The 23,723-nt window shown below is 32.1% G+C and overlaps 2 protein-coding genes across 2 annotated transcripts; both read left to right on the top strand.

The window, feature by feature from the left end:
* The first annotated feature begins 4,875 nt into the window (after positions 1-4,875).
* On the top strand, positions 4,876-6,547 carry LOC127118939 (probable mannitol dehydrogenase). Its single transcript, XM_051049171.1, has 3 exons — positions 4,876-4,953; positions 5,939-6,092; positions 6,189-6,547. Exons 1-3 carry the CDS (start codon positions 4,921-4,923, stop codon positions 6,392-6,394), a joined length of 393 nt encoding a protein of 130 aa, XP_050905128.1. The 5' UTR covers positions 4,876-4,920; the 3' UTR covers positions 6,395-6,547.
* LOC127120967 (probable mannitol dehydrogenase) lies at positions 5,242-5,939 on the top strand. Its single transcript, XM_051051593.1, has one exon. The coding sequence runs from the start codon at positions 5,242-5,244 to the stop codon at positions 5,860-5,862; it is 621 nt and encodes a 206-aa protein (XP_050907550.1). The 3' UTR covers positions 5,863-5,939.
* Positions 6,548-23,723: the final 17,176 nt, after the last annotated feature.

The following is a 23,723-nucleotide window of genomic DNA, read 5'->3' as shown; positions in this document are numbered from 1 at the left end:
ATTTATTAATCATAATCCTTCCTTCCTCATTCATTCAATCGATACCATCTTTTTAAGACTAAATATACTTCTCCTTGGACTCCATTTACATCTTTTTAGGACGATATAACTATAATCCACATCATGAGTCAAGAGTTGTTTGGATCGTCCCCAAACATTTAATTCACTCTTTTTTGGCTAAGACGTCGGTTTTCTCTTTGATTCAGAGTCTATCTCCTTCATGGATCCAAAATTCTATTCTTTTTTGATCTTGGACCATTTCTTCCCCGGCCAATGATATATTGTTCCTTGTACACAACAATACTTTCTTTTGGACCCCATTGGATAGAGGGAAGTCCTTAATCCCATTGAGTTTTCCCCTAATTTTTCCTTTTTGATGAATGATTGTTGAATATAACTTGATTTCTGTGATAACATGAATTATGTGTTGTATTATGCGAATTTCGGGTACTAATTTACCATGGAAATTGTGTGTTCGTGTTAGTGTTGATAGTATGAATTGGTGTTTATATATGTGTGATGAGCAAAACATGTAAAATCCATGATTAATTAAAGAAAATCCATGTTAATTGATAGATATATGATGTATTGATGTTAGATATTGTTTTCCCTAATTTTGCTGATCGATTTGAGGGATGGGAAGGGAAAATCAAAGTTATACACTGAACTCAATGGCCAAAAAAGAAGTTTTTGTCTTCTGCTTCAGGGTGACGGGTGTCACCCTCATGACGACCAAGTCGTCATGGCCTTTGAGACGCATATGCGCATCAGTTGTGTGACTGGTAGATCGTCATGGTCCCCAGACCGAAGTTTATAGGGCAAGCATCATAGGGATGACAAATGAGGTGGCATGGGCAGATGATGAGCGTCACCTTAGTGACGTGTAACCCTTCATGTTGCTAGAATGAATGTCGTTCGCTCAGTTGTGTGGAATTGAGTTGTCAGTCTGATTTTGATGTTATGTTGAGATTAGGCTACTGTTTGGCCACTCTTTGGAGATATTTTGGTTTCGTTTATTAATGATTGTGGAATTAATCAATTGGTGTTATGTTGTGCATACTTTTGGTAATTACATGGTGATAATTTTGGTGATATTGCATGTTGTTGAAAATCTTGCATCATGGTGTATGGACTTTGGTCCAATTTTGGTATGCTCTGGTCTGATGGTGTGTATTCAGGAGTGAGTAGCCGGTTCTAGATGGGAATCAGTGAAGCATTACTAAATGTGTTAGTAGAGAATTTGTGTGATATGGTTTTAAGGTGGGAATTCAAGAGCGAGATGGACATGTGTTGTACATAATGGTACCGTATGAATGTAAAGTCATGGTGTTAAGTACATTGCACTCATTGTTTGCATATGTAATTGAATGACTATGTTGACGTTGGTGGTTGAGAATGCTTATATGGTTAATTGAATGACTGGTTTTGAAATGATTGTTGATGTTTGTTTAGGCTACCCTTGCATACTTTTGCACCATTATATATTTCAAGTGTATTCTCAACCTTTGTTGTTTGTGTGATTTTGTGCTCTTCTTAGGGTACATACGAGTAGGTAAGTGATTAGCTACTTAGAGGTGAAGGATGGCATGAGGTTACTCTTATTTTCTAATTTTATGTGATATTTAAGACTTCGTTGCTCTAATATGTAACACTGGGCGGGAAAGCATTATGCTTTATTATTTGTTATTATTTTTTAAGTTGTCGATGTTGAAGGAATTCTTCCATAACCATGTTATATGTTTGAACGAGGAGTTATGCGACTTATTCGTTATTGAGTTACTTTATTTGAATTATTTATGTTGTGATGAGCCTATGTAAAGGCGAGTATATGATGACAAATGTTAAGTTATTATATGTTTTATCTAACCCGTGTTACGAAGCAGGTTATGTTGTGTTTGTGTGACACCCTATGTGCATAATTTTTTTTTTGAAATTACATTATTTCGCGTTGGGGTTGTTAGGGTGTTACATATAAGTCATAATATTGGACGTTACAGGATCATATATTGAGAGATATTGAGATGTATGGATGGAATTTTATTTTGACAGAGCTTTGGATGCTTTTAGTATTGTGATTCCAAATTTTTATCTTAGCATTTCTACTAGCAAAGACATCGTCCCTCCTTAAGTACAACATGTTTTGGTGAGTTCCCTTTTAAGTAAAGTTTGACTTGACCACAAGACATAAAATAATATTTGATTATTTGCAAGCAACACATGCTCATGATTTTCTCTTTTCTATTCGTATAGTTGGACTAGGTCAACATATGTCCCATATCGTACTATCCTTAAATATCGACCTATGATTCTTTTATTTCCTAGAGGTTTGCCTTATTTACCGCAAGGCGTGCTTGGATACATTTGGGGATACACGGTTCATTATAAAGAGCTTTCATTCTTCAATTAATAACATGACTTTATTAGGAATGTCTCATTTGATATATTTCGGTGAGCTAGAATATATGTAAAGAAAGAGACACTTGTGAATTTTTTTACTGACCCACGAAAGGGGAGATCGACACCCATACCAGTAGTTGTTCAGGTATATGAGTGGGTAGGAGGAAAACATGCATGTGCAGACTTGAATGATGTTTCCTTACAGTTGGGGCTAAGGGATGGAGATTTTACTATGGCGCATGCAACCTTTAAAGTTGCTTTAAGTAAAATGGCTTAACACGAGAAAATGTGTTTCGATAATCAACATGCTTTCATACCATTTTCCTTTGAGACTTTTGATTTTTTTAGCACTAGAAGTAGTAGATCTTTGTAGATAGTGAAAAGACTCATGCAGAGCAATCTTGTGTCACCAAGGACAATGGATGTAGTTTTTAAGAAAATTGGTTTTGTCATTCAAAAAGGGACAGCGTCACAACTTATTGTCTGTTTGCCTTTTATTTCTATATAATCTCAATTATAATACCATGTTTCTTGATAGAGTCTTGCAAAAAGATATTTACCAAAAAAAATTGGTTTCCATTATGTTGGTGTTATGTTAAATTATTTTAGCCAAATAAATAATTAATAAGAGAATATTTATTCATGAAAAATATGAGGCTATATTACAATTTTAGTCTCCCAATTTTGTCTGATGCACGAAATGAATTCCCCTATTTTAATTTCAAATAATTTTGGTCTCCCTACTTTAAATCCACACGGTTTCATTCCCTTTCTCATGTTTTTTCATATAAAATCGATGAGATTTTTTGCTTTTTAACTTATATTTTCATCTACAAAGTTCAATAACAAATTTATATTCGATGATTTGTCGTATTTTGCATGTAACTTGTCGTTTAAAAAATAAAAACATAGTTAATTTTAAGTGCAAAAGTATGAGAGGGAGACCAAAATTGTTTAAATTAAAAATAGGGGATCTAAAATATTTAAATTTAAAATAGAGTGATGGGGACCAAAGCGTCAATTAAACCAAAATATAATTAGATATATTTTATGTTTGATGAATTAATTGGATTTAACATTTAATTTATAAAATTCTTTCCTTCACTTCTTTTTTCCCTTCATATTACTATTTAATCATTTGGAAATGATACAAATAAATTAAAAAATAATAACTAAATAATACAAACAAACAAAAATGATTAATGTTATATTATTAATAAAAGGTGGCACTCAATTGATAAATTGTTTGATAAATCTGACACTCAAAATGAAATAGAAAAATCAATATTTTTTATAAGTAAAAAAGAAGAAAAAAAGGAAAAAAAATCATTATTATTTATTGAAATTTGTATGAGAAGGAAAAAAGAAGAAAAGAGAAAAATCATTATTACTTATTTAAATTTTATTAAAAGGAAAAAAAGGAAGAAAAAAAAAAGAAATAAGCTTTTAATTAAATGTTAACTACTTTTGAGAATTTATTTAAGAGCAAACAAAAACATAATCAAATATGCCAAAAAAATAAATTAAATACATAACGTCACATAATATGTCAATACAAGAACAAAACAACACATGATGATTATAAATAGCTCATCTCACATATGTACAATATCGATATAGTTTCATTGTTACTACTCCCTCCGTTTCTTTTTAAGTGTCGTTTTAGAAGATTTTTTTTGTTCCTATTTAAGTGTCGTTTTGATGTTTTAATGTTACAATTTGTCAATTATACCCTTACTATTTAAATAACTCAACTTTATATTTTCCATAAATTTTTCTTTCTTAATATATGTAATAACTCACTCCACATTTTCCATAAAATTCTCTTTCTTAATACGTACTCTCATTCCCATACATAACTCCCATTCCTATTCAAAGTATTGGCTGGTCAATAAAAATTAATGAGTACTTATATTAATGAATTTTATTTAGAAAGAGAAAGTATATGGTGGATTAAAATGAGGGTACAATGGGAAAAAAATTATAACAATTCATTTATCTTGGTTGGAGAGCTTTATGCTAAAACGACACTTAAAAAGAAACGGAGGGAGTAAATACTAAGAAATAAATTGTATTATTCACTGCCTTCAGTTTGGCAGCTAGAGATACTTCTGGCGTTCTCTCCCCTTTCAGTTTTTCTAGAAGGTTCATTTCATTCATTCATTCACCTCTTTATTCTATACATTTTTTCACTACCTAATTGTTGTTGTTGTTTTTATTATTATTATTATTATTATTATTATTATTATTATTATTATTTTTATTATTATTATTATTATTATTATTTTTTTTATTATTATTATTATTATTATTATTATTATTAATATTATTATTACTATTATTATTATTAATATTATTATTATTATTATTATTATTATTATTATTATTATTATTATTATTATTATTATTATTATTATTATTATTATTATTATTATTATTCAGGGAAACAAATGACAAGGATGTGGCATTCAAGGTATTGTACTGTGGGATATGTCACACAGATCTCCATATGGCAAAGAATGAATGGGGCATGACCTCCTATCCACTTGTTCCTGGGTAAGTTTTAATTAAAATCATTACTCTTAATCAAGTTATTATATAAGTGTTTTATGTTGTGGTTTCATAAAGGCTTTCGCGATGATCTCGGTGTGAATTAATCACCACATTGGACCATACAATTTGATTCCACTTTCATTGGAAAACAATTTTTTTTCAAAATTTTGAATTTATAAAGAATATTTTCTATGATTTACTATCATATTCTGAATTTTAAAAATTTTGTATCCGTAACAACATTTTGAGGCAGTAAGGACTTTTCATTTGTGATTTTTTCTCATCATTAAAATGGTAAATAACATTATCAGCACCTTCCGTCACCGTTTCGGTGGTTTTTGTGTTTCTGTTTTTGAAATCCTTCAATGCCATTGCTTTAATTTGATTAATTCTCATATACCAAAATACAAGCATGAGATTGTTGGTGTTGTGACAAAGGTGGGAAGCAAAGTAGAAAAGTTCAAAGTTGGAGACAAAGTGGGTGTGGGCTTTATGGTTGATTCATGTCGAGCTTGTGAAAACTGTGAGAAAAATCTTGAGAATTACTGCCCTAAATATACTCCCACAAGCGGCGCAACCACACCCGGTGGCTACTCTGACTCCATGGTTGCAGATGAGCTCTTAGTGGTTCGCATTCCTGATGAGTTACCTCTTGATGCTGTTGTACCTCTCCTTTGTGCTGGTATCACTGTGTATAGTCCTCTTAGATGTTATGGACTAGACAAGCACGGGCTTCGTATAGGTGTTTTTGGGCTTGGCGGGCTTGGTCGCATAGCTGTGAAATTCGCAAAAGCTTTCAGTGCTAATGTTATTGTAATTAGTACATCGCCTAACAAAGAAAATGAGGCATTAGAACACTTGGGGGCGGACTCATTTCTGATAAGCCACGACCAAGAAAAGTTGCAGATATAGATTCAGATTTTATGATACTTAAATATTAGCAATGGTAATCAATTAACTATAACTAATTATGGTAACAATTTTATAGGCTGCAGTTGGTTCTTTAGATGGTATCATTGATACAGTTTCGATGAATCATCCCATCGGACCTCTGACTGGATTACTGAAGTCTCATGGAAAACTTGTAATGGTTGGTGCACCAGATAAGCCTTTGGAGATTCCTGTCTTTCCTTTACTTTTGGGTAAGCAAGAATATATATGAAAAATAATTTCCTAGAACTCTTGTTTGATTTGAAGCGATAACGTATTCATGATGGTAACATAACATTGATTGGCAGGAAGAAAGTTGGTTGCTGGAAGTGCGATTGGAGGGTTGAAGGAGACTCAAGAGATGGTTGATTTTGCTGCTAAACACAGTGTGAAACCTGATGTTGAAGTTATTCTTGTGGATTATGTTAACACCGCATTTGAGCGACTCTTGAAAGCAGATGTCAAATATCGATTTGTGATTGACATTGGAAACACTTTGAAACCAGCTTCTTAAATTTTGCATAACTTTAGTGTTTGAATTTCGGGCAGTTTCTAAATCACTGAAACAAATAATGTTTTGTTTTATCCAATTTTCGCAATTTGTTTATTATTGGGGTGTGAACAAAGGTTTTGGACTATGAGATCAAGTGTCTTTAGGCTAAAATGATAAGGATTTAAATTTTGCACGATTCATAATTATGAGAATGAATAATATAGCTATTCTAAGATGTGATAACATCATGATTCATGATATCATTTTGATTTTCCATTTTGTGTATTTGTCTCTAAATTATCTTGTTTTTAGTTTAATCTTGTTTGAACATCTTGTTGGTTTGTCTGTCTGGTCCATAAATTGGCAATTCTTTAGGTTTTGAAAAATTAAGAACTTGCATGGTAGTAAATGATTTTGTCAAATTCTTTGTCCTTGAATAAAGGCATGAATATGAACCAATTATTTTGTTAAAGCATAATATCACTCAAACTTCATAAAATTATTAATTAGTCAAATAGTCATTTTAGAGTTAATATAAATATTATTTGTCTTGTTTATGTTTCATGGTTTTAAGCACGTCTAGTTTGACTACCTCTTGGTACACTTTTAGAGTTAGTAGAATGTCTTCCAGATTGTGATTTTACATGTAAGAAAAAATGACCAATCAAGAATCAATAAGATGTCACCATAACTCATAAATCACTTTTTAGAGATGACGTAATTCATCAACTTTGTAGATGTTAGCATCTTCTCTAGTACATGGGAAAACAGTATGTCGATGTGTATCTTCTTGAACATTTCTAGACATTTGTCAAAGCATTTCTCATATTTTGGTTTCTTCGATCTTTGAGGATAAGGATGTCTTATTTGAGGCTTTGGAAACATTTCTTTCTCTAGTATGATTAGTTAATATTCAACCTCATTTTATTTTTAGTAGGTTCAAGAATTTCCGTATCCTTTTCTATGTGGTCGGGATATGTTTCACTTTTATTGGTTATCTTTTAGCATGGTTGATCTTCGACAACTTTATGAATTCTAGCTGTGATGGTATTTACACTTATACGCTCTCTTAAAAAATTTGTCATTGTGGTGTTGGGAAAACATCCTTGAGGTGGCTGTGAAATCTTATAAGCCATCAGATTGTCATGAATCTTCATATTTTTCATTCATGCATGAATGTACTAGTTACTACAAAAAACACATTTTATGTCGGACACGAGGATTTTACTTTGGTTACATATGCTAGGTAATGAAGGACGATATAAAAACTTGTCACTTTACCTCTCAATTTTGGAATAATCGAAGGAATAGTTGAAATATTCATTGATTCAATCCCCCGCAACAACATTTTTTTATTTTTAAAAACTATGTAGTGCGCCACATACCTCTCGGTTTTTGTTAATAATCGAGGAAAAAAGATCAGTATTTACGTTGTTCTCATTTTAATTGACATGTATCATTTGTCTCCACAGAAACTACAAATTTTGTGACTGAATCAGATCATTTTATTTTATACATAACATAAATATAGAATTCCAAATATACATGGTTTACAAAATCAAATGTACACATATCCAAAATGGTTCACCAAGAGAACTTATACATATTTGAAAACAAAATCATATAATTCTTACAATACATATGAGGACATCAGTGAGACACAAAACCTCTACCAAGAGAACTTATACATATTTGCACATATAATGACAAATTCGTTATTCAATGCTTACAACAACCAAGAAAAATTAGTGTCGTTGATATTCATAATAAGAAAAGAAGGTACCTACCCAACATGATTAGATGTCATTTATGTCCTTTTGTGAGAATGGTACTTCGTTGCTAAACGCCTATAATTTGAGAAAAAATAAATTGTGATAAGCTAAGAACAACAACACTAAATTAACAAATATCAATAAATTAAATGTATATGGATAAATTTAATACCTTAAGCTATGAATTGATGATTCCTCTAGAGACAATATTTAACATATGTCTCATAACATAGTATCCGCAAGAAACGTTGTCAGATTGTTTTCGCGACAACAAATAATTTTCATATAGTTATTAATTAATACACACAAAATACAATTAATACATTAGCATAAATAAAAGAATATCAAGAAGAATAACTAATAGTTACTTTTGGGAAAAGAAACCTTGACTTTCTACCTTGTAGGTTACGATTCACAAAATTGTATCCTTCCATAACTCTATCTATCAATAAAAAATTAAACATGAATAAAAACTATTCAAAATTAAAGGAAAAATTTGAAAATTACAAATAATACCACTTACCCGCTAAATATGTCGTGACATCTTTTCATTAAGTTTATAGTGTAACGATCATAACATAACTATAACTTTTTGCTTCAGATATATAATAACTAGTTTCCAATGCGAATTGCATAAGCATTCAAAATAACTAATAATGTGTATAAAATTGATTTATAAAAGAAAACACAAATTAATATATATTTACGCATGGTAAAACAGTCTCATGTAACATTCTTTATTCTCATTTACCAACTTATTTTGTATGTAAATCTTGATAATGTTTGTTGTCATATCTTGAAATTGAATTTTCAATGGATCTAAGAAACAATACTTTCTTAATTTCCTTTCAACACACATCTCATGCATGGACCTAATTAAAAATTAATGCAAAAGTCAAATATTTATCTTAAAGTATGAGAACAATGAATATAAATTGAGAAAGTATTGAGAAACAATAATGTGTATAAAATTGATTTATAAAAGAAAACACAAATTAATATCTATTTACGCATGGTAAAACGGTCTCATGTAACATTCTTTATTCTCATTTACCAACTTATTTTGTATGTAAATCTTGATAATGTTTGTTGTCATATCTTGAAATTGAATTTTCAATGGATCTAAGAAACAATATTTTCTTAATTTCTTTTCAACACACATCTCATGCATGGACCTAATTAAAAATTAATGCAAAAGTCAAATATTTATCTTAAAGTATGAGAACAATGAATATAAATTGAAATATCCGTAAAATTTATACTTACGAGCACCACAATTGTAGTATGATTATGTCCAGCCAATCATTTCCCTTCAAAAATTCCATAATACAACTCATAGGAAGTGTATAAGCTTGTTATGGTTCATGTTTTAATGTAATAAACTCGCAGATGTCTGGAATATCCACTATCATCTTTGATAGTTTATGAGTGTTATTTTGTTGAGGTAATGTAGTCTCAATATTGTGTTGCAGGACAGAACAACTATCTTTCGTGCTTGCACCATCCGTAACAACTTTCTCAACTAATTTCTCAGGTAAGTCTAACTAGTCTGAAATTGGGTGGTTGAGTACACCCATTGATTTCAATATCTACATCATAAAAACAACTGAAATATAATTCAAAAATTAAAATACACAAATAAAAATAAAAACATACAACACAATTTTTTAAATTTATACTTATACCTCAACCACATTGCAGGTACACTTATCATGCACTTCCTCTGACAACTTCTTTCGTTCTTCCTCAACCAATCTCCCTCGCTCCTCCTGTAACATCGTCTCACGCTCCTCCTGCAATATTCTCCCCCGCTCCTCCAGATTCTACATCACCTCCTGAGTCTGTAACACCCCTTTTTCTATCCTAAATTATTTAGCATATAATTAGAGTAAATAAGCACGCATATAAAGAAAAGGGCGTCACATCGACGTTTTCGAAACTTAAAACTTTCAAAAACCAACAATACACCTGGCCATTTGAAGTAACACATTTTACTCATCATGAATATTCAAGCAATATGCGTTCGCAGCAGAAAATAAAGAATACTCATGTATTTCATAATATGATCCATGTCCCATACCATGATCATCACTCAATAATCACTTCAAATAAAATAAAACAGTTAATGACACAAAGCATATCAAAATAAGATATGAGTTCAATACCACTAATCTACCTAGTGTTACATGACCAGAGCATTGACTCATTATCTAATTTCAAACTAAATACGGAAACTCTCTAGCTAATCTTGAGCGAGCTACCGTCCACCTACTCCAGCAATACTACTCTGTAGTATCTGCACGATACCCATGTAAAGGTAACATTTAAACAGAAAGGGTGAGAATTCAAATCATTATGAAATAGCATAATAAGGCACAATGAATTAAAACACAATTTAAGAATTCATCACACTTGGTATAATCACGTCAATAATATTAACCAACAATCATCTCATATATTTCAAACGTACATCGCATCCACATCAATACATGCATTCAATGATCACATAACTATATACGACTAAATGCAAGACAATGTGACTCTATGCATGTGGTACCTCAATGTGAACTCAAAGTTTCACCGCTTTCCGATTCAATATCTAGAATCCAAGCCACGCTTCCGATCCGGACAAGACCAAAGCCCTACGTCTGTTACCAATGAAGGATCACCGCTTAATACTACGCCTAATCCCAATTAAGGATTAACGTCTGCTACGTCTGTTTCCAATGAAGGATCACCGCTTAAATACTACGCCTAATCCCAATTAAGGATTAACGTCTGCTGCGTCTGTTTCTAATGAAGGATCATCACTTAATACTACGCCTAATCCCAATTAAGGATTAACGTCTGCTACGTCTGTTTCCAATGAAGGATCACCGCTTAAATACTACGCCTAATCCCAATTAAGGATTAACGTCTGCTACGTCTGTTTCCAATGAAGGATCACCGCTTAAATACTACGCCTAATCCCAATTAAGGATTAACGTCTGCTACGTCTGTTTCCAATGAAGGATCACTGCTTAACCACTTCCACAATGAAGTCAACCATGCTATGAATGAATGCACACATATCAACACATATGCAATTAAGACCATCTATATACCGTCTTAACATCCCACATATCACCATGACTCACAATTGGTACATATACACATTCATCACAACACATAAATTACGATTACATATACACATCCATAACCATAAATCATTCACAATTCAATAATGGTATACATACACATTCATACAATATATTATTCACCAATATAGGCCAATCATCAAATATGTACACATAGATTTCATTCCAAAACGCACACAACATTTAAATATCAGTTTTTCACTTTTCAAACAGTGTTAACCGGTTAACGCCCTGGGTTAATCGGTTAACGCAAAACAGAATGCGCTTCTTGGCAATTTATAACAGTGTTAACCGGTTAACGCCCTGGGTTAACGGTTAACGCAAGACAGAATGTAATTTTTCAATATCGCAACAGTGTTAACCGGTTAACGCCCTGGGTTAACCGGTTAACGCAAAACAGAAAGTTGTTCCTGCGCTAACACGAAACAGAATGCAGATTTCCCCGTATTTTTCATCGTTGGAGGACTTCCGGACCTCCGATTTCGATTCTGTAAAAAGCTACACGTTCAGAAAATTATGACTCATCCAATTATATATTCATTCACAGTTTTAGCATAATTTAATCATCACAATTCAAGAGTATTTATCAAGACCTAATAATTCCAAACCATGCCAATTAAGGATTTCAACCTAAAACACGTTCCTACCCATTGACCCAATCATACTAGCCCATAATAATAAGGATTTCCCCCCTTACCTTGTCAATTTGATGGAAACCTTGACTCCTCTTGCTTTTCCTCTCCTCTTTCTCTATTGCTTTCAGTGCTCAAGTGAATTCTAATTCTCACTTCCTTCACTCTTACTATTTATAATAATATTCTAGTTGGGCTTAAATCATCTAATTTAATCACTCGGCCCAATCATACCTAATATTTAAATACCTCTATTTAAATTTAAATAATTAACCACTCACTATGCAACCAAGTTAATTAATAATTCAATTATGTCTCATATCAACTAAATAATTAATTCCCACACTAATTAAGTTAATGAATCCATTATTATACTACCTCACAACCGATTAATTACTTAACACTCCAAATAATTAAATTAAAATATAATAATAATAGTATAATAATTAAATACTAAAAAAATGGGTTGTTACAACTCTCCCCCACTTAAAAGATTTTCGTCCTCGAAAATTCCTCAAACGAACAACTTCGAATACGATTCCCTCATCTTATCCTCGAGTTCCCAACCTGCCAATGGAAAATAAAACAAGCACCGACAATGTTCTCACACACATGTCATATACTAGGGAACAAACATAACTAAACAACCTGGCCGGACGGACCAACCTGCTACTAATGTAACACATTAGTGACTATTGACCAACTGGTCGACCATGCTCTGATACCACTGTTGTAACACCCATTTTTCTACCCCAAATTATTTAACATATAATCAGAGTAAATAAGCACGCCTATAAAGAAAAGGGCGTCACATCGACGTTTTCGAAACTTAAAACTTTCTACATCACCTCCTGAGTCCACTTATCCTATTCCTATTCTAATACCTCCCATAACTTTTTAGAAACTATCTCTTCAATTTCTCTGTTACGCTTTCTTTGTTAAATGATTATAATGGTCCAAAATGTAACTTCAAGTCGACGCCTCTTCCAAAAACACAGACACACCCAAAATACTCCTTGGTTCCAATCACTTGTACCAAGATGTCATGACGATCTCGGGGGATGAAATTACTAACTTTAGATTGTTCAACCAGTACATCCTACAACACATATACAAGTTCATCTTTACCAAATTGAATTAACTAAAATAAGTAATGTTGAAAAAAGTATCTACTTACAATCTTTTCAACCACTTTGCGTGTAGCATCTGATGTGAACTCGCCACCCGCCCTTTGACGTGCTCTCTTCCATTTCTAATTATTGTCGCTAACATGAACTTCAAAGCCACATCACACAACATTTCATCCAAAATAACACTATTTCTAGCTAGTACATAACACCATTTCTATTTTGTAAGAACTATGGATAGTATATTTTAATGGTATTACCATTTCTAAAACTGACACCATTTGTATGAACATTTCTAAAACTAACACCATTTCAGTGATAAATAACATATCATTGGTGAGTTACGTACCTCGAACAATTCTCCACTTTGATTGTTATATCTTCTTCTATATTCTTATTGATGTCCTCCGCCAACTTTAGATCAACTAAATTGTTTTTGGCATTATAACATGTGTCATATAGCTCCAAACATTTGTTAGCAACAATAACTTCATTATTCTTACCATATTGGTAACAGTTTTGAAGTTAGTGGAACCTCCATCTACTATATCCAATATCTCTTTTGTTTATATCTTAAGTCTATTACATAATATCTACAATGAATATGTTTGGCATGCAATTAAGAGTGATTCTCCTTCTATATGTTAGAAAGTTGATGTGACATACTTCTTCTAAACAAAAAGATACGATGGGAAGTATTTTTTTAGGAATGTATTCTCTATATGAGCCCAAGTGATTATGTTTTATGGCGTTAATGTTAGATGATACGCCTAGATCTAGAGGGGAGGATGAATAGATCCCGAGTTAAAAATTTGACAAAAATAGTTTGAAAAATGTATAGTGTGGAAGAAGGTTACAAATATCCTGGATCAAAAATCGTCTAACGGAACCCGCTATCAAAAAGCTCTGATACGCGTATTAACAGCAACAATATGATAATGATTCAAAAATCGATCAACAACAACTAATCACAACTAGTTGAACACATTGTAATAGGGAAAGTTTACTTCCAACGAAAAATCACACAAATAATCAAGTGAAGCAATTTTCCGAACACTTAGTGTGCGAATGTTTGGAATTCTATGTGGTTTGTTGTTCTTAAAATCCAATCATAACCAAATGGTTTGTCATCTACACAACAACACCAATTTCAAAATGTGTTCAAAATTATGATCCAAACAAAATTGATCAAACGAAAAATGCAATCGATAATTTGTAAACCGAAAATAAAAGAGGGATAGAGAGAGAGAGAGAGAGAGAGAGAGAGAGAGAGAGAGTATACAAGGATTTATTTAAGCAGTTCCTTAATCGACCTCGTTATGGGTATGTCTGCCCTCAATTCGAATGAGAATTGAGATAATGCAATATATCTTACTTTGCAAAATGTATGAATACAAGAGAGATGTTGATCCATTGTCGCACACGGGTCAAAAACGAGTAATAATATATAGTAAACGGAAAGCGACACCTCGAGTATCGTATCACAAGGACTCTTGGCAAATTAATCAAGTATGAAAACAAATGAAAAGAAGGGTTTTTTTAAGGTTCAAAACTTAAATTGAAGATGATTAAAGGTAAAAGCAAAATTGATAAATAAGCTAATCTATTATATCGATTTCCGACTTATCATCGATTCTTATAATTTCAATTCCCTAGCGGATTCAATACCATTCGATTACAATACCCACTGACAAACGCAAATTGGTATTATATGATGTATGTTCCTAATTTCCGAATTAAGAAAATGGATTTAAGCAGACGCGAATTAAGCAGACGCGACTTAATCAAACACGATAACAAAAAAGCTACGCTAACGTGATTATAGTTAACGATCATACAAACAATAAAATTTAATCAACTCTATCCTATAAGAAACAATCGAATTAAGCAAATAAAAGTAATCAAATTAAGCAAACGAGTTTATAGGAAGAATTGAAAAGAAATTGAAATTAAACTGAAATTAATAAAAACCTCAAAGTGGAATACAACAGGTCAGCTCTTTGAGAAGTAGCTCTCCATGAAATATTCTAAGCAATATTTTATCATCAAAATTCAGAATTGGATTCATGTAGCAGTGAAAGACCTAATATAATAAAAGGGAAATTCGGGCCCTTATGGGATTCGACCCGAAAATTATAAAAAACGGCCCAAACTAACTATTTTAATTAAATCTGGAATTTCAACGAATTATTTGGCCATTCTTAATTCCGAATCTGTTTTTGACTTCAAAAGGAAACTTTTAGCTTTTCTTCTTATCTTTCCAACGCATATCAGAATGCGTTAATCCGACTTCTATAGCTTAAGTTATGATCTGCATAGTGACAATGTATCAAATAATTATTTATGCTGAAAATAAAGTACGAAAATAAAATAAAACAAAAAATAAACTTAAATCTAAAAACATAATAAAATAGTAAAATAAGTAAAATAAACTAAGGAAATGCCTAAGAAGAATAGTGGAAGAATATGTATCAAAATGCACTGATCAAATTCCCCCACACTTGAACTTTTGTACTCCGAGCAAAATTATAAACTCAAAACTTAAAACAGAAAAAAACAAGAACAAATAAAACATGCAATTCCAAAGTTTATCAAGATACAAGGTACAAGCAAAATTCTAAGTCTAAGCTTCAAGAATATGGTGTTAGTGAGCAACTTCTTGTGACATTCAAAGAAGATAAGAAAACAGATTACCAAAGAGTACATCCAAAAGTAGTAAGATCCTCAAGGATAAAATTCACTCAACTCTTAAGTGTTTAGGTTAACTGTTTACACTCAAAGTACAACATGAAAGTTAGTACTACCATAAGTTTGAAAAGACTCTAACATCTAAAATTAAAATACATGCACACAAAGATCAAAAAGACTTTTATTTGGTTTTAATGTGGCCTAGGTAAGAGTGAGATAAATCCTAAGGGGTACTAGGCTAAAAATCAAAGAGACAAAAGAGACTTGAAAGAAACTGCGGGAGTTGAATTTACAAAATATTTCATTCACTTCAACAACTTTATAGTAACTATTTTCATTCATATTTTTCTTCTCATTTCTCTTTTTATTTTTTATTTTTATTTTTCATAAGGAGTATGTATTGACATGTAGACATCCTTCTACTTTTTTTTTATTCATTTTTTTCTTTTCTATTTTCTTTTTCTATTTTTCTTTTCTTTTTCTACCAACTTCTGAAATATTACAAACTTAATTATTCAACCTCACACAACTCCAAACAAGACTCTTTCAACTCTTTGAATATGACGATAACATTGTTTTTCACTTTTCGGTTTGTAATGAGTTTTAAACAAAAAAAGGATAATAGGATCAAGGGGGTTTCAAACAAGGGATGTTATTATTTCAGGGTTTCCTTTTTGGCTTACTGACTAAAAAACAAAAAACAAAAAACAAAATTTCCTTTATCATATGAGTGTGCACAAGTAAACAACATCATCAACAAGAGTCAATTCAAGTTCTAAAGACTAACAGACATGAGTGAATCACACAAGAAAGAAAAGGATGAATTTTTGTATGTTATCCATATAAGGCTCAAAATCTCACAAGGTTAATTGATCTACCACAAATGATGTACAATTTAGAGTTTAGTCCTACCTATCATACTAAAAATGCACAACAAATTTTTCACATCACACCACAAGACTTTAGTCAAGAGAATTAAGAAAAATACTCATAATTGTAACTCAAAAACCAAAGGAAAAAGCATGCAGTTTTTTTTAAGAAAGCAAACCAAAACCAAAACAGAGAAAAACTGAAAACAAAACAAAGTAAACAAAACAAAAAAAATGGTTCCCTTCCTCACACTTAAAACATACATTGTCCATGAAAGAACATAAATATAAAATAAGAGTGAGAAAAAGGAAAGAACACACCCGAGGAGTCAAGGCGGATAAATGATTGCATAAGCAGCCTTTCCCAAAGAGAGTTCTTCTACAGTCTCTTCTTCCAAAATCAGGTTCTCATGGAGTAGCTTTGGGGAGTGCCCATTGACCTTGAAATTTTGATTAGTGAATTTGCCTTGTATTCCAGGATCAATGAAGAATCTTCGATAAGTAAAAGTGTTGAATGGGAACGTGAAAGTGATCTCCTTTTTCACAATATCAAGAATGAAAGGATTATAGGGTTGGCTCACTACTTTTATTTCATCTTTAAGTGAGATCCTATGCATACATATGGATAGGCTAATATCACGAGTTCCAGCTAAGGTCCATTGAATTCCCTTATGTTTCTGCTAAAGTTGAAGCTTTGATGAATAATATGAATCCTCAGGAAGTGGTTCAGGCTCTACAGAATATGGTTGTTCAATGGATGATATATTTGGGGTAGTTGGGATGTCAAAAGCGTCAACTACATAAACAACTTTGTTTACACTATCACCCTGCAAGGCAGCGTCAATCTCAACATAAACAACAGAAAGGTTAGTGTTAGTACAATCATCACATGAGTAAATATCATCAAAACTAGATAAAGTTGGAAAATCAGCTGAAAACAAATCAGAATAAGCTTCATCAACAACTTCAGAAAGCAACTCTATTTGAAAAGCAGAATGATCTTCCTCGCCAATCTTCTTATTTTTCAGTACTCTTTGTGGGAAAGGGATTAGTGATACATACTTTTTTTCAACCTCAACAACAATAGAATGTTCAGGTTTATTTTCAGGTGTTACACTAACAATTTTTTTATTTTTTTCTAGGGCTGGTTCTTCAACTTTTTCGGATCTCAAGGAAATTGCACTCACATTGAGGCATTTTGGATTCACTACTATTTGGGCAGGTAGTTGGTTCGATCCTCGAGCTTGCTGCATGACATTCATTGAAGTGACAAGCTGTCCAATTTGTGTTTGTAAAGTCTGGATACTAGAATCTGTTCATTGTTGAAACTGAAGATTATTTACAGCCATTTGCTTGACAAGATCCTCAAGTGAAGGTTCAGAAGGTGAAGAGGTGGTTACTTGTGGAGGGTTATATGGTGGTGGTGGTGGAATGGGTAACATCAATTGTTTCACTAAAGAGGTAAGTTCATCAATTCTGGTTTCTAGAGATTTGTTGGAAGAAGAAACTTGAATCTCATTCATACCTTTTACTTGGACCATAAAATTATCCATTGTTGTGAATTGTTGGGAGTTAAGTGACATGTTCCTAATCAATGATTTGACAGCAACAAGATATTCAATACACAATGCATTATAATCAACATCAGGGACAACAAGTTCTCTCAGAGTTCTTTGTTCAACCATATTTAACTCAATAGAAAAAAAAATTAACAAACAATGAGAAAACACATAACTAATTCAGTAATGCAGCAACAAATAGAAAAATACCGACAATGTCCCTATTAGGAAAAAACAATTGAAATACGAAAAAAAACTATTAAAATAAAAGGAAAAAAAATACAAAAACACGAAAATTAATCTAATAACGTCAATTAAGAATTTTGAGAATTTTTGCGGAATTTTCTGAAACTACCAAAACAGAAAATAAATCATAAAAAATAGAAAATATAGGGAATTTCGATTTTTTAGGGCGGCATCCAATATTTAGTACCTAAGTAGAGACTTTTGATCCTTGATTTTTTTCTAATAAATCAACAAAGAATCAGAATAATCTGATACAATTTTCTTAAAAACAGAAAGAAAGAAAAAAAATCCTAAGCCGCGAAAAGACCAGAACGCAAGAAAGTTAGAGCAAAAAAAAATGCTAAAACACAATAGCTATGACTATAATAATGGTTAGACTATAATAATAGTTAAAATCTATGAGAGTCCCCGACAACGGCGCCAATTTGATTTGTTGTCGCACACGGGTCAAACACGAGTAATAATATATAGTAAACGGAAAACAACACCTCGAGTATCGTATCACAATGACTCTTGGCAAAATAATCAAGTATGAAAAAAAATGAAAAGAAGGGTTTTTTTAAGGTTCAAAACTTAAATCGAAGATGATTAAAGATGAAAGCAAAATTGATAAATAAGCTAATCTATTGTATCGATTTTCGACTTATCACCGATTCTTATAATTTCAATTCCCTAGAGGATTCAATCTCATTCGATTACAATACCCACTGACAAGTGCACATTGATATTATATGATGTGTGTTCCTAATTTCTGAATTAAGCAAACAGATTTAAGCAGACGCGAATTAAGCAAACGTGACTTAATCAAACACGATAACGAAAAAGCTACGCTAACGTGATTATAGTCAAGGATCATACAAACAATAAAATTTAATCCACTCTATCCTATAAGAAACAATAGAATTAAGCAAACAAAAGTAATTGAATTAAGAAAATGAGTTTATAGGAAGAATTGAAAAGAAATTGAAATTAAACTGAAATTAATAAAAACCTCAAATTGGAATACAACAGATCAACTCTTTGAGAACTAGCTCTCCATGAAATCTTCTAAGCAATATTTTATCATCAAAATTCAGAATTGGATTCATGTATCAATGAAAGACCTAATATAATAAAAGGGAAATTCGGACCCTTATATTCGACCCGAAAATTACAAAAATCGGCCCAAACTAACTATTTTAATTAAGTTTGAAACTCCAACGAATTATTTGGCCATTCTTAACTCCGAATATGCTTTTGACTTCAAAATGAAACTTTTATCTTTTCTTCTTAGCTTTCCAACGCATATCATAACGCGTTAATCCTACTTCTATAGCTTAAGTTATGATCTGCATAATGACAAGGTATCAAATAATTGTTTATGCTGAAAATAAAGTACGAAAGTAAAATAAAGCAAAAAATAAACTTAAATCTAAAAACATAATAAAATAGTAAAATAAGTAAAATAAACTAAGGAAATTCCTAAGAAGAATAGTAGAAGAATATGTTTCAAAATGCACTAATCAGATGTAGCAATCTAACCCTACAAACACTAGGCTTGATGTTGATTCTACCACCTTCTCTTACCTTGATCAAAGATTGATCAAGTAACCAACAATGTCGCTTCAATTCACTGTCTCACGGTACGTTCGAAAACAAAACCCCTTGTTCTTCAAAGCTTTCACCCGGTCGAATTAATTCCAAGCGCACACTCGTTGAAACCCAATATTTACCAATATGATCCACCGTCCCATGCAACTCCTTTGCCAAGAACCTCTCTTTCTTCAAATACTTCACTCGGTCGGATCCAGATTGCGTAATCTTGTCTAAAACCTTCAAACCCTAAAGATCTTGAAGGAAAACCCCACCTTGGTTTTCAAATTTGAAATCCTCAAAGTTCTCAACCTAAATATTACGGTACAATCAACCTAAATTGGATGTTATCAACCCTAATCTAGATGGAACCCAACCAAAAAATGATTATGTGTAGTTTGATTATGTGTATGCATAGAAGAGAGATTGAAGATGATGAGAATGCTTTGAAATCTTGATTTCGTATTGGTTTTACTCACTAGAAATCTTGCTAGTAAATGGTGCATGTATGAAGTATTTATATGCATGCATGTTTGGAGAAAAAAGGAATGCAAAAGATTTGAAAAAATTGTGAAATTTTGGAAATTTTCGTTGCATAGGTCGACCTATGAAAGTCATATGTCGGCCTGTTCGACGCATAGGCCGGCTTGTATAAGGTCATGTGTCGACCTGTAAAGGTCATGTACTGCCTATGTGTCGATCCGAAGAGGTGGCACATGGAACAGAACTTACATGCTTTAATAATGCAACATGTGTCTCGACCTATGGGATGCATGTGTCGACCTATAGTAGAAAAAAATTCTATAGGTCGACCTGTAGTCGTATATGCCGACCTATAATTCAATTTTCACAAAAATTATTTTCCATGCATTTTTATGCATGAGACCTTTTCCTATTTCTTTCCAAAATCTTTTATGCTTCCTAATGCTAAGATGCACATAGAGAATCAGAGGATACCATCCAATATACATTAACGCTAAAGTATCCTAATTTTGACATCATGCAAAGTACATATAATGAAAGTTTCACTCACAATTCGTTGATCATTTGATTATTATGTATCATTAGTTGATCATATCATTCGTATGCATCATTTGTTAGAACTATGATAGTTGTGCGCATGATAAGGAAAATATTTAAGTCCCTATTGGAATCTTCACTCGTGCTTTTTGAAAACTGACATTGTTCTAACTGGAAAAGTAACATGCGTTTAAATTCGAACTTAACTTCGACTACGGGTTGGTTGACAATGGTCAATATATTACAATCAAATGTATGTCCACCATAGTCTGTATGTAGCCTTTTAGGTCTCAAAACTATTGGTTGTCTCAAGGGATCTTGGTTTTTAGGATCACTCATCTTTTTATTTTACTCAAACTTCTTTTGGTTATTTAACTATCTTTTTTTCTTTAATCGAAGAATCTTCTAATTTGAACGAGCAATTTTTTTTTATTTGTGCATAAGTTCATCTAGAAGTTAGCCTCACATACAAAGTTAGACACTTTTATAATGTTAGTAAAATTAAAATAAAAACAAAAGCAATAAACTTTGTTGAAGAGCCCTTCAACAACACCAAAAACATCATAGTGATTTGAAAAGTGTACCAAAACGTTACAATTAATATTTTGGTGAATACCACTAAGTATCAAACAGGAATATTACAGTTAGTATAAAATCTAAATTTATATTCATTGAATGAAAATGTCTTAGTCGTAATACTAAATATTAAAATATTTTCGGGGATCGTCATAACTTATATTTTCTCTTGCATGCCTTATACGACATTGCTAGTTAACATTATTATCTTTCGTGATTACTCAATTCCAAGACTATTTAACCCTAATTTCATAATGATTAAACTCTTATCAACTTAGAAAAACACCTCAGTTCCTTGTTAAGTTACAATCAAAGGTTAATCATTTAAATGTTATAATTATACGAGTTTCATAGTTTCATCCCTATGATCGCGACTTTATGAGTCTAATGGGGTAATGACTGCAAGTGCACAGTCTAATCGCGTAGTTTTAAAAGATATCGATCCCACAGGGACTTTATGAATCGATATACCGTTTTTCTAAGGTTACTTCGTAAAGCTAAGGCGGATGATCCTTTGATGATTAGGGGGGAAAGTAAAACTAAAATAAGATCTAGATTAAATATCAAATAACGCGGATATCGGTATGTAGTTCGTCGTAATTAGGGAATCAAATCTTCGTTGGTTTCTTAGTTTTAAAATAAATCTTTTCAGCAGACACTATTGATTAAAAGTCTTTTCTCAAACTCTCGCTCTGTTGAATCAAACTATGACTTTATATTAACGTACGCTCTCACTATTTAGTTAAGTCCAAAATCACTTTTTGAAAACAATAGAATCTGTAGAAACTCTTTTTAAGAAAATGCTAACCATTTAAACACCCTTGTCTCAAACTCTCACTCTATTGACTTAGATTATATGATTAACTTAAATGCTTAACTCTCGTCCTCACATTTAACCTTTAAAAATACTTTTTGAAAATGATTAGAATTTAATTAACTCTAAAAATTGCTTTCGCCCTGATTTAAAGTTAGTGTCCAATTTACACTGTCCAGTTAAAAGCTCAAACCGTCGTTCTATTGATTTTAACTTCTTTATGCTTTTTACTCTCGTACAAAAACTTTGGTATTAACTCTGTAAATTGAGACCATAAAAAAGAGTGATTACATTTTTAAATAAATTTAAACCAACTTAGTTTTGATTCCTTCATTCCGCTTACTTTACATACCGATATCTAAGTTTATTTAGCCGGACATGCTAAACAAGCCTAAACAATAATTATATTTAAATACAGCCATATCAGACAGACAATATAGATAAACAGCAGTACAGAGCATATATAAATTAAAATAATAAATTAATGAACCTGTAAAATTAATAGAAATCTTGATTGTTCCTAGCTTCGATGCTTGAACACTCCATCACAAGCCGGTTGGATTTGTTCTTCACAGTCTTCGATCAGATAGTAAAATAAAGGCGAAGGAATAAAATACTATGACCTAACGTAAGGTTAGATCCAGTAAAAGTTACACAATAGTTTCCGGTGTAGAAACTATTGTGAGAAAATTAATTGAATGCTTTGAAAATTGACTGGAAAAGAAAAGGAAATAAAAACTGCTAGGAAAGTATAGTGCTGGAAAATTAAAAAGCAGTAAAAAATAATGCACGGTGCCGAAAACTGGAAAATTGAGAGAGAGCCGCAGGGTTCCACCATTGGATCTATTTATACCAATCCATCAAGTGACCGTTTCTTCCAAAGTCCTTCAGTAGGTTTTGTCACGCGTCAACTGGTCAAGCGAAGAAAAAGGTGAACGTGCTTCTGTTACGCGTCAAAGCCAAAAATATAGGAATGGGGGTGTGACGCTCGTCACACCATGTGTTACGCTCGTAACACTTAGCAGGGGGCGTGACGCTCGTCACACCTTGTTTGTGCGGTCGTCACAGCATCACAGCGCCTCTCCTTGTAGTTGTGGGCTGGGCTTTAGTGGATTGCTTTTTATCCTCTTTTTGCACCTCCTTTTCTTTCTTTTTCACGTATGCTTCAAATAGTGTCACCTGTAATAAATAGAAGGAAAATACCAAGTAATATCGAATAATATAAAATAAATCGAAACAAATAATAATATAATTTAATTAAATCGAGTCCAAAAGTGTGATATTATTTCATGTTATCAAACTCCCTCATACTTAGACTTTTGCTTGTCCTCAAGCAAG

The sequence above is a fragment of the Lathyrus oleraceus genome, chromosome 2 (genome assembly GCF_024323335.1).
Source record: "Lathyrus oleraceus cultivar Zhongwan6 chromosome 2, CAAS_Psat_ZW6_1.0, whole genome shotgun sequence".
Lineage (NCBI taxonomy): Eukaryota > Viridiplantae > Streptophyta > Magnoliopsida > Fabales > Fabaceae > Lathyrus > Lathyrus oleraceus.
The sequence above is the reverse complement of the archived record's forward strand: the minus strand, read 5'-3'. Positions and strand labels throughout refer to the sequence as shown.

What these genes read in the sequence shown, in the direction of transcription:
- LOC127118939 (XM_051049171.1), top strand. Translation starts at nt 4,921, where the DNA reads ATGGGGCATGACCTCCTATCCACTTGTTCCTGG. An exon ending in TCCTATCCACTTGTTCCTGG is followed by an intron (nt 4,954 to 5,938) that starts GTAAGTTTTAAT and finishes ACAATTTTATAG; the next exon opens with GCTGCAGTTGGTTCTTTAGA. An exon ending in TGTCTTTCCTTTACTTTTGG is followed by an intron (nt 6,093 to 6,188) that starts GTAAGCAAGAAT and finishes ATTGATTGGCAG; the next exon opens with GAAGAAAGTTGGTTGCTGGA.
- LOC127120967 (XM_051051593.1), top strand. Translation starts at nt 5,242, where the DNA reads ATGGTAAATAACATTATCAGCACCTTCCGTCACCGTTTCGGTGGTTTT.